General features: G+C 46.8%; 3 protein-coding genes across 5 annotated transcripts; 1 reads left to right on the plus strand and 2 right to left on the minus strand.

Moving 5' to 3' along the window:
• Nucleotides 1–1,305: 1,305 nt before the first annotated feature.
• LOC127765901 (CDP-diacylglycerol--glycerol-3-phosphate 3-phosphatidyltransferase 1, chloroplastic) lies at nt 1,306–4,747 on the minus strand. Its single transcript, XM_052290874.1, has 9 exons — nt 4,244–4,747; nt 3,099–3,165; nt 2,926–3,000; nt 2,801–2,852; nt 2,470–2,555; nt 2,314–2,388; nt 2,135–2,229; nt 1,730–1,861; nt 1,306–1,617 (listed from the first exon to the last, which is right to left on the minus strand). The coding sequence occupies exons 1-8, from the start codon at nt 4,699–4,701 to the stop codon at nt 1,783–1,785; spliced, it is 987 nt and encodes a 328-aa protein (XP_052146834.1). The 5' UTR covers nt 4,702–4,747; the 3' UTR covers nt 1,306–1,617; nt 1,730–1,782.
• A 1,297-nt stretch (nt 4,748–6,044) lies between these two features.
• Nucleotides 6,045–8,280, plus strand: LOC127762261 (probable serine/threonine-protein kinase PBL23). The gene is made up of 5 exons (XM_052286707.1): nt 6,045–6,606; nt 6,715–6,893; nt 6,977–7,166; nt 7,248–7,639; nt 7,727–8,280. The coding sequence occupies exons 1-5, from the start codon at nt 6,045–6,047 to the stop codon at nt 8,039–8,041; spliced, it is 1,638 nt and encodes a 545-aa protein (XP_052142667.1). The 3' UTR covers nt 8,042–8,280.
• Nucleotides 8,281–9,214: 934 nt separating this feature from the next.
• On the minus strand, nt 9,215–11,538 carry LOC127759875 (polyphenol oxidase I, chloroplastic-like). Of its 3 annotated transcripts, XR_008015020.1 has the most exons (3): nt 10,621–11,538; nt 9,548–10,513; nt 9,215–9,421 (listed from the first exon to the last, which is right to left on the minus strand). XR_008015020.1 is itself a non-coding variant. In XM_052284090.1 (2 exons), exons 1-2 carry the CDS (start codon nt 11,500–11,502, stop codon nt 9,602–9,604), a joined length of 1,761 nt encoding a protein of 586 aa, XP_052140050.1. In that variant the 5' UTR covers nt 11,503–11,538; the 3' UTR covers nt 9,431–9,601. The 3 variants fall into 3 exon arrangements, 2 of the variants coding, with proteins under 2 accessions (XP_052140050.1, XP_052140049.1); XM_052284090.1 differs by lacking the exon at nt 9,215–9,421 and having other exon boundaries at nt 9,431–10,513; nt 10,654–11,538; XM_052284089.1 differs by lacking the exon at nt 9,215–9,421 and having other exon boundaries at nt 9,431–10,513.
• Nucleotides 11,539–13,875: the final 2,337 nt, after the last annotated feature.

Raw genomic sequence — 13,875 nt, forward strand, 5'->3', positions numbered from 1 at the left:
TCGAAGCTCAAAGCACTCGGATCCGCTTGGTCAGTCGCGAGCACCGACGCCGACGCAAACGCCTCCGCCGCTGCCGGATCCATCGCCGCCGTGAGCACCAACGCCTCCGCCGCCGCCGGATCCAGCGCCGCCCGCGAGCACCGTCGCCGACGCCACCGCCGGATCCAGTGCCGCCCGCGAGCACCGTCACCGACGCTGCCGGATCCAACGCCGAATGAAGAGCATCGCCGCCGCCGCCTCGTCTTCCTCGCGCCGAATCCACCCGGGCCGTCGGCGGATCTGGCCACGCCCGCGAGTGCCGACACTGCCGCCGGCCGCGCCCACGAGCACCGCCACTGCCGCCGGAGCCGACCTTGCCCGCCAGTGCCGCCGCCGCCTCCTCGTCTTCCTCGCACCGAATCCGCCCGGGCCGTCGGCGGATCTGGCCACGCCCGCGAGTGCCGCCGCGGGATTCGGCCGCGCCCACGAGCGCCGCCGCTGCCGCCGGAGCCGGCCTCGCCCACGAGCGCCGCCGCCGCCGGAGCCGACCTCGCCCTCTCGGACCGCCTCCGCCACTCCATCGCCGGGAAAAAAAAATAATGCGAGAGAAGGGGATCGGATGAGGAGAAGGGATGGGGCAGTTGAAGGTGGTATGGTTTTTTATTTAGATGGGACCCACCGTAATACCTCCTTTGCTATATATACATTGTGGCAAGTGTTATTAACTAAAGACTGGACCCACCTTATAGCACAAGTGGGCATTATACATTGCTGTTGCCCTAACAGAAACGAGGGAGAAAAAGTTTAAAGTTGACAAAAAGTAGTGGACCGAAGTAGTACGGCTTCAAAACGACGAGATGGAGAACGAATTCAACGCTTGAGCAAAGCTTTCTACTCCCTCCGTCGCTATGAATGATAAATAAACTTATTTTGGTAAGGGTGTACCCCATGGAGATTTGCTTAAAGGTTATAGTTTTCGGGTTATCTTTTTTGTGCTTTGAACATGCTCACGTAATCGCGTTATAGTCTTATAGACCACGCCAAATTAGCAAGTCGAGTAAAACAGTAAACATTGTATTTGACAATGGTATAACAGTACACAATACCATGGAGTAACAGTATACATTAAGAATACCTTTTAAATCCATACGTTTGGTACTTCCACTAATTTAAGTGCAGTGAAATACGGGAATACATTTCCAGTCGCGGTCTGCAGGCCGTAAAATAACCATAATGCCCTGAAAATTACTATGAAACCATCTGCAGATGTCTTTTCTCTCTATAAAACACCAAATTATGAAACCAAGTCATCCAGAGAGAGGCATGGGCAAGCCAAACACCAATCAACCAGCCAGCTTCCACCAGTCGTGATTTTCTCTCTATAAAACAGTACTACAAAACAGATATGTACAGTTGTACACCCGACATCAGAGCCGATATGGACGAAACTATAGACAAAGTTCTGCTACATCGCCCTCTAGTATCCGATCTGAGCTCTTAGCCAAAAAAACAGCGATATTATGAAAAAACTTCCAAATCTAACTAGTGTTCCTAGGCCTAACATATAAAGCATCAGCTGATTCATTCAAAAGTCTGGCCTCTTCCTTCAGTGTCTTGCTCCAAATGCTTGACAAACAACTGCATGGCCAAGGAAACAACTCGTAAATAAACGTTAAAGGCTCGCCAATCTTTGACCATGTAAAGGAAGTTAACAACTCCAATGCACGTCCGAGAATCAATACATGCTTACCAACAAAGACGTGATGTTCTCATCAGCGATGAAACAAACACACGCAACAGCCATCATCTTCTTGGTCTAATCTGACGATATTTGATACCATAACCTACTGTGGATGCAATTGTTGTAGAAGCTACAAGCCAGCTGCATTTCAAGAAACAAAAGAAATAAAGCATGAAACACAGAAAAGATTAAGGATCAGACAACATTCCGTTAGCAAAATCTTCAAGTTTCCCTCTAGCTGCAACCATTTATTACAATTGTCACCTATTTGTATTTGATTTTTCTTCTACGTGAGTGTTTCTTCTAAAACTATTGGGTTTACATTACAGTATGTTCACATCAGGAATGGTTTAATTGGTTTTATAAAGGTTAAAAATTACAAAGTAACACAACATAAGATTAGAGAAGAGTTACCTCAACACTGTAATATAATTCTGAGTCTCCTCTGTGCCAAATTCTGGCTGAAGGAGAGCAGCAGCAACCAACATCAATTGGAAAACTGTGTTCACCTGGACACAAAAAATATGGTCATGCTTTGACATATAAGGATATAATCCTAAATGATCAAATGTTGTGATAACACAAAGCCACACCTTGCTGATAAAAAGAGGTTTGACCTTCTCACGGTGAATTGCATCTAAGTTAACAAAGTCTGACCAACTGTTCCACTGGCACAAGGGCAATATACAGCAGTTAATATAATTTTAATAGTCCAAAAAAAATCCTGAAGTTTCCGTAAAACAGTCTACCTTCCATCCCAGACTGGAAGCTCGTTTGTAGACAGCACCACCCACAAGGAGCAAGTCTCTTACAACAACCAAGCCAACAAGCCCAGCTTTGAGCACCATTAAAAATACAAATTAATTGATTTATTGACCAAATTATTTATTCAAAGGAGAATACAGCAACAAGAATAAGTCACTAGCAATCATAATAGTTCTTTTTTAAGTTGGTGAATGGTGCGTCAGTACATAACTAGAACTGGTACCATAGATGGGGATGCAAGCAAACTGCAAAGTAATTGCTCTGCTTTGGAAATGCTAAAAGAACTGGCAAACAAGTATACATTGCTTTACTTACGATGTAAGAGGTCTTTTTCAACCATTGCTATGGCAACACAGCCAATCAACACCTGCAAAACATAGACATTGTATATGTGAATAAGTTAATGAAGAGACATAAATCAAGAAAGTATGAAATTCAACCTTATCAGCTAATGGGTCCAGATAAGATCCAAACACAGAATTGATGCCCATCTTTCTCGCTAAAAAGCCATCTAACTGCAGTCAAAGAACAAATAAGCACAATGAGTAAGGTTATTAGCGTATGATCTTAGCATCAATACAAACTATTGATAATAAAAAGGTGCAATCCATACCCAATCACTTGCACCAGACAAAGCCAATGTGCCAAAAGCAGGAAGATACCATTCATTCACAATCATCCTGAGGCACATCATTGGTTCATTAGAATCATAACAAGACCAAAGAAAGAATTAGCAAAATAATAGGCTAATAGCATACTATATCTAAAATATAACATGATAAGACAAAATATCCAGGGCCACAAACTAATCAAGCAGAAACAAAACATAAAGCGGCAGATCCTCCATTTGATAGAGTGTAATCCTTGACGGGAAGTTCTGGTATCCTAGTTCATATCTGTATTGACGTCTTAGCAGATTCCTACACTATCCTCACACATAAGTATTTCAAGTTCTCAACCTGTCAATCTACAGCATTCAAAAGCAAGTTTGCCACCATCAGCAAACTAACTTGAAATGTAATAAACTGTAAAAATGTGAGAAGCCTCAAGAGAACATATCATGATATACTCATTCCCTATTAGATTATTAGAGCTAAATAATCATACACACATAATACAGATCAGATTGCTGCATGTCCTTCCATTTGCAAGAGACATTGTACAGGAATAAAATTTAGTTGATCCATCCATTCAATTTTGCATATGGTTTTCTGAATGGTGATCCCAATAAATGTTGGGCATTTTCACGCTCCAATGCAAGATTACTATTGTTCCTCTGTGCCAAAAATAAATATTCAGCTTCACGTTTTCATTTCTTGTATGCATGTATTGAATATAGTACTTAAGAGAATAATTGGGCATAGTCTAGTCATTTTCATTGTCTCCTTGATCCACATTAAAGATAAACCATGCCCTAAATTTTAAAACATAGGCAGCACTTTTCAATGCATATGCATCGAATCAATATTTCCATGAATTTATACACCAATCCACAAGCTCAGGAGCACCTAATAAAATCACCGTATCATGGCAATTCATGGCTTCAGGGTTACAAACTCTTAGATTGGATCCAGACAGTGTACCGCTAATAAAACTATTTACACAATCAATGCAGTTTTATTTGAATGGAATACTAGCTGAACCCAGTTAAAATTCTGTAATTTAGCAGGCGCAATCCAACCATGAAATGGAGTTATTTAAGAATTTCCATCCGTTTCACAGTTAAGCACACATAGAACTCAAAAGGAAAACGCTCACCATCCAATAACCGGCCCCGACGCCATGCGTCCAATCGACACCAGATTGGGCAGATTCAGGAACCTCTCTCCACCCGTCACCACCTCCGCCACCTCACTCTCACCTCTGGAGATCTGCCTGGGCTCCCACCCTATGGCGTCCGCGACAGCCTGGGCGCCGCCGCCGGCGAGCGCGCGGGCCCTCCGGAGCCTGGCGCGGAGAGCGGCGGCCGCGGCGGTGAGCGGCGTGGCGGACTGGGAGAGCATCCATGGCGGCGAGGAGAGGAACAGCGGGCCCCCCGAGCAGATGGGGACGTGGTGGTGCGCCGCGGCGGCGAAGGGCGCGGGCGCGATGGCGTGGGAGGCGGCGGCGGGGGAGGAGGCGGTGAGGAAGGCGTCGAGGGAAAGGAGGGAGCGGGGGTTCGGGATCGGGGTGGGGCTTCTGCGGAGGAGAGGGTTCAGGGTTTTGAGGAACGCCATGGCCGCGTGCTGCGGAGCATTGGAGGGTCGCGGTCGGGATCGGGGGAGGGTGGGCTCCGAGCTTTTCTTGCGGCGGGCGTTGTATACTTTTCTCCCCCACCGAGGAGAGCGAGCGGTGGCTGGTAGGTGGGACCAGTTCACCGTGATTCTTGTTTGAAAACTCAGAAAAATTTCTCAACTGCTACGAAAATTGATTTCACCTCAAAGACTGAAGAGCGTGGGGCGTGACCAACAGTTGTCTTATATACTATTCCTAATTTCATATGTTATGTTTTTAAGCAAAAATGTTTTTTTTTGAAAGGGTAGCGGCAAAAACATTGCCGAATATATTAGAATGGGTTGTCTTATACTATTCCTAATTTCATAATGTTATGTTTGTAAGCAAAAATTAACTTACAACAATAACCTTAAACTTATCCCCAAAATTCAATCATTCTCTTCTTCTTAAATCTAGCTCTACTCAAGTTGGGAGCAAGCCTTGGAGGGTTAGATATTTTTATCCTTAAATCCCATTAGAGACTCATGAAAAAAAAATAGGGGATTGAATTTTAGCACTTTATTTGTGATGATCTTTGCTTAAAGAACTTTTTTTCAGAACTCATTGAGAGATTTCGCAAATTATGGCGCCATGTGGACCAATCAAATGCTGGCGGAACAGCCAGCTTTAGATTAGTAAAAACACGACTCCTTGAATTAAATGTTTCCTAAAAGAAAAGGTAAAAAGAGTTCTAATCTTTGTGACCGCGGATCCAAATCCGATTGACTTTTAGTTTTCACTATCACTCGAATTTTTAAATTTGAACCTTTTTTATATTATTTTTTCTTTTTTTATTCACATAAGCATTTGTATTTCTATTAAGGCTGACTTTGGGAGGTGGAGCCGTACGAAAAATAGTGTTGCCCATTTTAACACATGATTAATTAAATATTAATCTAAAAAACCTGAGAATGTATTAATATGACATTTTAAAGCAACCTTCATATAAAAAACATGCAAAGAAAATGCATCATTTAGCAGTTTAAAAGGCGTGTGCGTGAAAGAAGAGGAAGATGAGTTGGGAAAGAAGAAGTAGAACACACCTAAGATTGTCTGTTTTGTTTTTTCTTTTCCTAAGTTGCCAAAGGGAGTTAGGGATTTGTCCCAACACATTGTTTCTTATTTGATTTGTCTTTATCTTTATTTTTTAGCAACTTTATAGCTGTGTGTCTTTTGATAGAACGTGGAGATGTAATATATTTTCATCATTAAAAGAAAAGTTACCAAAGGGGAATTCGTTTACGGTATTCATGCAAGATTCCTACTTCTCGTGAAGACCTTCCAAAGTGCCCGGTCGACACTTCATATGACCAGTTTAACTGCCATCATGCAGACACACAGGACCGATCGAACAGCAAACAATGGCTTTGCCAAATTTGGATCCTGGCCTCCCAAGTCCCAGCTACCTCCAGGAAAGAAGAACGGATCCCGTCCACAAGTTGTGGCCCGCGTCGCTGTTGAAGTATCCCAACAAATTCGCCCGGCCTTCCCCCGCGGATCGGCTCGAGGGTGTTTCCCCACTCTCGCGTCGATTCGCGCGATGGACCTGTTGACATCGGCGATGAAGAGATGCTGCAACGGCAAGACGCTCCTCCGCGGCGCCCGCACCTGTCGCTGCTCGTCCGCCAGCGCCCTTGGATCTTCCGGTGTCCGTGGCAAGGAGGAAGCGTCGACTTCGGCGACGGACTCCGAGCCGGATAAGAAGAGGTGGAGGAAGAAGAGGTTCTGGAGGAAGAAGAAGAAGAAGGTCAAGAAGGATCACTACGGCGACGCCGCCGCCACCGAGCACGGCAGCGAGCGCGCCAGCTGCAGGCGCTACGAGAACGACGCCGTGGCCGACCTCGTGAACGACATATCGTCCAAGTCAGGTAAACAAACATATATGCAAGCAAAATATGCATAGAGAGAACCGATGCTTCGTCCCTCGATATGATCACGCTGATCATGCACGAGCTGTTGTGCACGCATGGCTGCAGATGTCTGCAACGTGTACGCAGCCGAGGGGATTCTACGGATCACCCACCAGAACATCCCCAGCATGGTGCTCACGTACAGGCAGCTATGCAACGCCACCGACTCCTTCAGCCCGAACAACCTGCTCGGGGAAGGCGGCTTTGGGAGGGTGTACAGAGGCCACCTCGAAGAGATCAACGAGGTAAGGCACCGATTAATATGCTACATGTCATGTACTCATGTCCATGCCTGCGCTGTAACGCACGCATATGCATGAACAAGCAGATCGTCGCCGTCAAGCAGCTGGACAAGGACGGGTTCCAGGGGAACCGCGAGTTCCTGGTGGAGGTGCTGATGCTCAGCCTCCTGCACCACCCCAACCTCGTCAAGCTGCTCGGCTACTGCACCGACATGGACCAGAGAATCCTCGTCTACGAGTGCATGCGAAACGGCTCGCTGGAGGATCATCTCCTAGGTACGTACGGGCAGCACAGCCAGCGTTGGATCGCCATGTCGTCGATCAATCCGCTGATCGATCGAGCGTGCGTGCGTGCAGATCTCCCTCCAAAGGCAAAGCCTCTCCCGTGGCAAACGCGGATGAAGATCGCGGTGGGCGCGGCGAAGGGCATCGAGTACCTGCACGAGGTGGCCAACCCGCCGGTGATCTACCGCGACCTCAAGACGTCCAACATCCTCCTGGACGAGGACTTCAACTCCAAGCTGTCCGACTTCGGCCTCGCCAAGCTCGGCCCCGTCGGCGACAAGAGCCACGTCAGCACGCGGGTCATGGGCACGTACGGCTACTGCGCCCCCGAGTACGCCATGACCGGCAAGCTCACCAAGACGTCGGACATCTACAGCTTCGGCGTCGTGCTGCTGGAGATCATCACCGGCAGGCGGGCGATCGACACCTCCAGGCCGACGCACGAGCAGGTTCTCGTCCAATGGGTGAGCAACTCACTGCCCTCGTCCTACAAAAATTAACCGATTTCGAGCTGCATTAATTAACTGGCTTCTCTGTGTGTGCAAACACAGGCGGCACCTCTCGTCAAGGACAAGAAGAGATTCGTGAGACTGGCTGACCCGTTGCTGGAAGAGAAATTCCCCCTCAAGGGGCTTTACCAAGCTCTCGCGATCGCCTCCATGTGCTTGCAGGAGGATGCCAGCAACAGGCCGATGATCAGCGACGTCGTCGCGGCGCTCTCGTTTCTTGCCGAGCAGAAGTATCATCCCCAAGATGGCCCGGATCAGGCCGCCCGGAAGAGCAGAGACAGGGACTGTAGCAATCCTCCCAGGAAGACAGACATGGTTTCTGAGATCAAGGCAGATGATGAAATCAAGCACAGGTGACCATAGAGGAGTAACAGCCTAGCAGGGAAGGGAGGAGCTGCAGGACTGTCTGCTCTCTTGAATTTCTTGTGTAATGTACACCACCTAGGCAGTATGTAACAGCAACAAGTCGATCTTGACTGGTACTTGGTCTGTTCGTCAGGATTCATTACCAGATTATTGGAGCTCGCAGGACTGTCTGCTCTCTTGCAGTCCCAAGTTATTGGAGCTAACTATAGATACGATGAGAATGACAAGAATGATGACATTACCATAAGCCAGTTATATCGAAAATGCTCATTGCCGGGCGTCCGGCGGGGGGAGTCGGATCGGATGCTCCCCCGCGCGCCCCTCCTCCACGTGCGTATCTGTTCGACCCACTCACTACTCTCTCCCATTTTTTCACAAAAGATGTTTCACCTAATGTATTTACAATGTTTCACTATTTATAAATCTAATGTTGTAGTGAATTAAAGTACTCTTTTGCAAAAAAAACCCCACATATTTTAGAAACTTTCTATTAAGGGAATTTGGTTTATTTTTTTTTCCACAAAAAATGTTTCACTTAGTGTACTCATAATGTCTAACATTGCAGTGAACGAAACATTCCATTGCAACAAAAATCCCACATATTTTAGAAACCCCATATTAAGGGACTTCGGTTTATTTTTTGTTCCACCGAAAAATGTTTCACTTAGTGTACTTACAATGTTTTACTATGTATAGATTTAATGTTGTAGTGAATTAAAACATTCTTTCGCTATTTGTTGAAACATTATTTTTATATAGGGTGAAACAACACCCAATTTAAACGAGTGAAACATTTTCGATCTACTTAGCGAAACAATTTCGATATACCTGGTGGAACATCGTGTAACATTTAAAAATAATTCAATAATAAGCTTTTTTTTTCGTCGGAATATATCCATGTGTGGTCTTTTTTTGAAGATTTAATTGCAACGAATTTAATGGTGCAATCGGATCATGATTTAGATAAGTAATTTAAGAAAAAAATCAGTTTAAAGTAGTTTTACATGTAAATCGCATGTTGAGGTCACGATTTCCCCCGCTCCTGTCGGACGACCGACGCGTAGTCGCGTCCCAGTTATATTAAGCAGAAGAACAGAATCATAGTTAAATAATTCTTGTGCGAAATTAAGAAATGGAAATCGCAACTGCATTGTAGTACGTACTACATGCATATTTTAATTTCCTGATCGATCCACCCTGAACAGGACCATACACGTTTGTCATAACAATCACTAAAATACTGCATTTATTTCGTCAACGAGGATGCATGATCTTGACTTCCTACTCCTTGCACATGGTCTCGACTTCTCTCCGGGAACAGGGGAGAGTGCAAATTTCACTGGAGCTCGCGGCAACTGAATTTTCTGGAAGCTGGGTTAACGTGCAAGTAAATAGTAAAGCAGTGGATTCAATACGTTTATACTGTTGATAGTTAACAAGTTCGCTAATTTGCATCTCTGAAATGAAAGCCATTTTGCGGGTTAAGCACGCACCCACCTTATGGCTGACAATAAGCCAAAAATCTTATCAACGACGCGTAGCAGAAGTTGATCAGTCCATGATCTCAATTTTCACGCTCCCGATCTTCACCTTGCCCTTCCCTTGCCGTGGCACCAGAGTCACCACCACGCTGTCGTCGCCTTCGGCACCGAGATCCTCCAGCTGCTCGTTCAGCGCGAGCCGCAGCGTGGTCTTGATCGCTCTCCCCCTCTTGTCGTGCTTGTGCCGGTGCGGCACGTTCACGAAGCTCCCGGCGAGCTCCCTCCCTCCGGGTCCAACTGCAGCGTGGTCCTCGCCGGCGTTCACGAACACGTCGAACTTGACAGCGACGTCCATGTCCACCTGGATGCCGTCGATGATAAGCACCTCCTCCTTGGCCAGCTTCGACTCGGCTCTGCTCCTCCTCGCCGAGACCGGCCTCTTCACCGTCACGCGCGTCGGCGAGTCCAGCGTGACGGGGAACCTGGCCGCCTCCTTGGCACCGGCGGCGCGCGCCGTGGGCGTGAGGAGCGACGACGTCGCTGATCTCACCCGTTGCGTCGTCACCACAGGCCTGGCGGACGTCCACGGCGTGGGCACGTCCTGGTACCGGTACCGCAGCCTGTCCATGTCGAGCACGTCGCGCACGCGGATGCGCACGAGCTTGGGGTCCTCGTCGTAGAAGAGGAAGGAGGCGTCGAGCCAGTCGGGGTCGGTGAGGTCGGTGTGGCGGCGCGGGTCGAGCCCCTTCCAGACGGCCCACATGCGGTCGATGTTGGCGTGGTGCGCGTAGAAGAGAGGGTCGCGGCCGGCCGAGTAGAAGTTGCCCATGTCCTCGCCGGCCGGCTGCTCCGGGTCGCCGCACCAGATGTGCACCGGGCCGTGCGGGATGTTCTCAACGGGACCTGGCCCCTGGTTCGGGTCGTCGCCGGCGCGGTACGGGCTGCCGAAGAAGAGCGACGGCGTCGGACTCAGCGAGATCATCTGAAAACCAATTTGACATGCACGTTTCAGTACATTTTCTGGTCACGTACGTGGGTAAATTTCGTAGAGACGAACGCGCTGCATCGATGCACGCATTGCACATATACCTGACGGTACATGACACGTAGGTTGTGATCAACCTGTTGGTTGTCGGTGAACCGTGGCTCCCTCCCATTGTAGTCCAGATCGATCAGCTTCGGCGGCACGTGCCGCCCGTTCCGCCGGGGATCGAACAACGGCGAGGACTGGTCGGTGTACATCGCCGGCATGCTCATCCCGTCCGGTGCATCCCAGTTCCAGAACGGTATGGCGAAGGTGGGATCACCGATCAAGCTCCCCAGGATCCGCTCGAAGAAGTAGAGATAGCACCTATGGAACAGCATGAACAGCCAGGAGTTGTGCACCTGGAGATCCAGCCCCGGGAACCCATCGGGGCTGTACGACCCGTCGCAGTAGGCGCAGTGGACGCTCGCCTGCGCCGCGAAGCTCCGGGGGTCGTCCGCCGGCAGCGCCTTCATGGCCGCGATCGCGCGGTTGAACTTGGCGACGTAGTCCGCGCCGGCGGAGTGCGCGGCGGGGCGCGTGCGGAGCGGCGAGGACGACGCGTCGGCGGGCGGGGCGAAGTCCACCGGCGAGGCGCTGGAGGGCGGCGGGCAGCACGTCAGCACGTTGGCGGACGGAGGGAGCTGGTCGGGCGGGCCGCAGGAGGAGATGTCGGGCGTCGCGACAGGGTCGGCGCCGGCGCGGCGCGGGAACGACAGGAGGATGCCCGCCGCCGTGGCGCTTGCACCGGCCGCGCCGAGACCGAGGAGGACGTCCCGGCGGTCGAGCCTAGAGGCGTCGGGCTCCGCGGGAGACGATGTGCACGAGACCCATCCGACGGCGCCGCGGCGAGGCTTAAGGCAAAAGCTCGCTCCTGGAGAGGAGGGGCTCGGTGATGATAGAGAGAAGGTGGCTGGCCTAGTGATTAGCTGAGAGAGTGATGCCATGGCCGCGCGCTTGGGTCAACCGAGCGCGATGGTGATCGGTATAGCTCTCTTGCAAATCACGATTTGCCATGGTACGGTATATATAAGGCGAGCGCACGTCTGTGCCACCATGCCACGCGAGCGCACGTGAGCGAATGCATGCGCGACAGCGCGTTGTAGGGAGATGCGACGCTCATGTGGGAGCGAACGAGAAATTGAAGACGGGGATCACAGCGTAGACCGTAGCAGGGAGCGCACGTATATCCCTCGGAAAATGCTCCGCATTGGGGGAGTAGCCGGGATTCGTCGGTGTGCACGTTGAAGATTTGTTTTCAGTTGTCCCTAATTTTATGCATATCATATAATAATAGATTAAGAGCTTATACGTAAGAGTGAGGATAATAGTAAGTCAACTATAAACTTATAAACTTATATGAAAGAGAGATAAATAAAAATAAAAAGTATTAGTTCTCATGAAAAAGACATTTTCATTAAATTTATAGAGAGAAAGATGAAGGAGAAATATAGTCAGCCTTATAGTTAATTTATTATACATATTAGTTAGCTATACTATTAAACTTGTTCTAATTGTCTCTAATTTACAATCTCCAATAACTCTAACACTCTATAACACTCTCATATTTTTATTGAAATTTGTGTAGGGATTACCCCTTTCATGAGGAGTGTCAATTTCTCTCTCTTCACTCTTCTTTTCTCCATCTCACCATTCAATCCTATCTAGCATTAGAGTTTGTATTTAGATGCCCATAGTACTTCCTCTTAGACAACATGCAAGATAGTCTCACTCTCATGAAATTAAAATAAACCCCAATAATAATCATATTTGATTTTTAAAATCTCAATGATAATAAAAATGAGAGGCAACGGGTGGGTCGTACAGGAGTACAATGGCAAAGCCGCTGATGGTTGGTGTGACTTCTAGAAAGTAAAAAAATGAATTTCAATGATAGTTATGTTCGATTTTTAGAACCCTAATGATAATAAAGAGTAGGTGGCGGACAGGTCGTAGAGGAGTATAGTAGCAGCGTTTGACGGGATTTTTAAAAATTATAAAAAATAAAATCCAACAAGACAATAAATTATAAAAACTATAAGGTCCAATTTTAAAAGGTTCGGACTTCTAAAAAGTAAAAAAAACTCTAATGATAATTATGTTTGATTTTAAAATCTCAATGGCAACAAAAAGTGAGGCAGCGGGCGAGCCGTACAGGAGTACAGTGATGAAGCCGCTAACGTTTTGGCGGAACTTCTAGAAAGTAAAAAATAAACCCAAACAATAATTATGTTCGATTTTGAAAACACCAATAACAATAAAGAGAAGAGGTAGTGAACGGGCCTTAGAGGAGTATAATGGCAGCGATTGACGAGACTTCTAGAAATTATAAAAACGAAACACAACAGGACAATAAACTCTAAAAACTATAAAATTGAATTTTCAAAGGTTCAAAAAAGAATAAATAAAAACAGTGGTAGCTCGAGCGAGCAAATAAAGAAGGATATGACAGAAGTAAGGGGTAGCAACTTGTGTGACTTTTAAAAATTATAAAATTAGAAACACGGGGATGATAAGATTTGGTATTTTAAAGTCTTAAGACAACGAGATAACTATTTAATAAATTTTAAGTAAAATTATATTAAAAATATATAATTTTGTATGGGTGCCAGCCGAGCTAGTTTTTATTGAAGTTTGTGTAGGGGTTATCCTTTTTCATGAGGAGTGTCAATTTCTCTCTCTTCAATCTTCTTTTCTCCATCTCACCATTCAGACCTATCTAGAATCTTAGAGTTTGTATTTAGATGTCCATAGTACTTTCTCTTAGACAACATGTAAGATAGTCTCACTCTCATGAGTTGAAAATTTTGTGATTCTCGATAGTGCATAATGCCGAGAAACACGTATTATTTACTTCATAATGCCGAGAAACACGTATTATTTACTTATACAAAACATGGACAATCTCGCACATAATTAATATTGTAATACATGATACATGTATTCGTATACATGCATATATTACATATAAAGTATTATACCCTAAATACAATTCTTATTTCAGATATAGAGATGAATCATTACATCTCAAATACATCCCACATGCCTATAGTTTGCATAGGTTCTTTGTATAATTACAACTCAAATACATCCCACATGCCGGATGTCCATACGCATGTCATAGTATCACTCTCCTGATGTAATTCTTCATGTGTCTTACCACCGTGAAAGTAGTTATTGTTCCATCCCCAATGTCCCCACGTTCTCATTTGTTCTCTTGTTCTCCTAGGTTTACTGGTGATTCCATTCGCAATGGTAGGAGTCCCTTGTTTTTTTTTTTTAAAAAAAAAGTAGGAGCACAAAGGTACTTGCTGGGTGCC

The sequence above is a fragment of the Oryza glaberrima genome, chromosome 1 (assembly GCF_000147395.1).
Source record: "Oryza glaberrima chromosome 1, OglaRS2, whole genome shotgun sequence".
In the NCBI taxonomy this organism is placed as follows: Eukaryota; Viridiplantae; Streptophyta; class Magnoliopsida; order Poales; family Poaceae; genus Oryza; species Oryza glaberrima.

Bases quoted from the DNA above. Each gene is read 5' to 3' on its own strand.
- LOC127765901 (XM_052290874.1), bottom strand. From the start codon at position 4,701: ATGGCGTTCCTCAAAACCCTGAACCCTCTCCTCCGCAGAAGCCCCACC. The intron at 3,166-4,243 runs GTGAGCGTTTTC...GATGTGCCTCAG, and splicing joins TCGGGGCCGGTTATTGGATG to GATGATTGTGAATGAATGGT. The intron at 2,853-2,925 runs GTTGAATTTCAT...TATGTTTTGCAG, and splicing joins TGGACCCATTAGCTGATAAG to GTGTTGATTGGCTGTGTTGC.
- LOC127759875 (XM_052284089.1), bottom strand. From the start codon at position 11,502: ATGGCATCACTCTCTCAGCTAATCACTAGGCCAGCCACCTTCTCTCTA. The intron at 10,514-10,620 runs GTATATGTGCAA...ATTGGTTTTCAG, and splicing joins TACGTGTCATGTACCGTCAG to ATGATCTCGCTGAGTCCGAC.
- LOC127762261 (XM_052286707.1), top strand. From the start codon at position 6,045: ATGACCAGTTTAACTGCCATCATGCAGACACACAGGACCGATCGAACA. The intron at 7,167-7,247 runs GTACGTACGGGC...GCGTGCGTGCAG, and splicing joins GCTGGAGGATCATCTCCTAG to ATCTCCCTCCAAAGGCAAAG. The intron at 7,640-7,726 runs GTGAGCAACTCA...GTGCAAACACAG, and splicing joins AGCAGGTTCTCGTCCAATGG to GCGGCACCTCTCGTCAAGGA.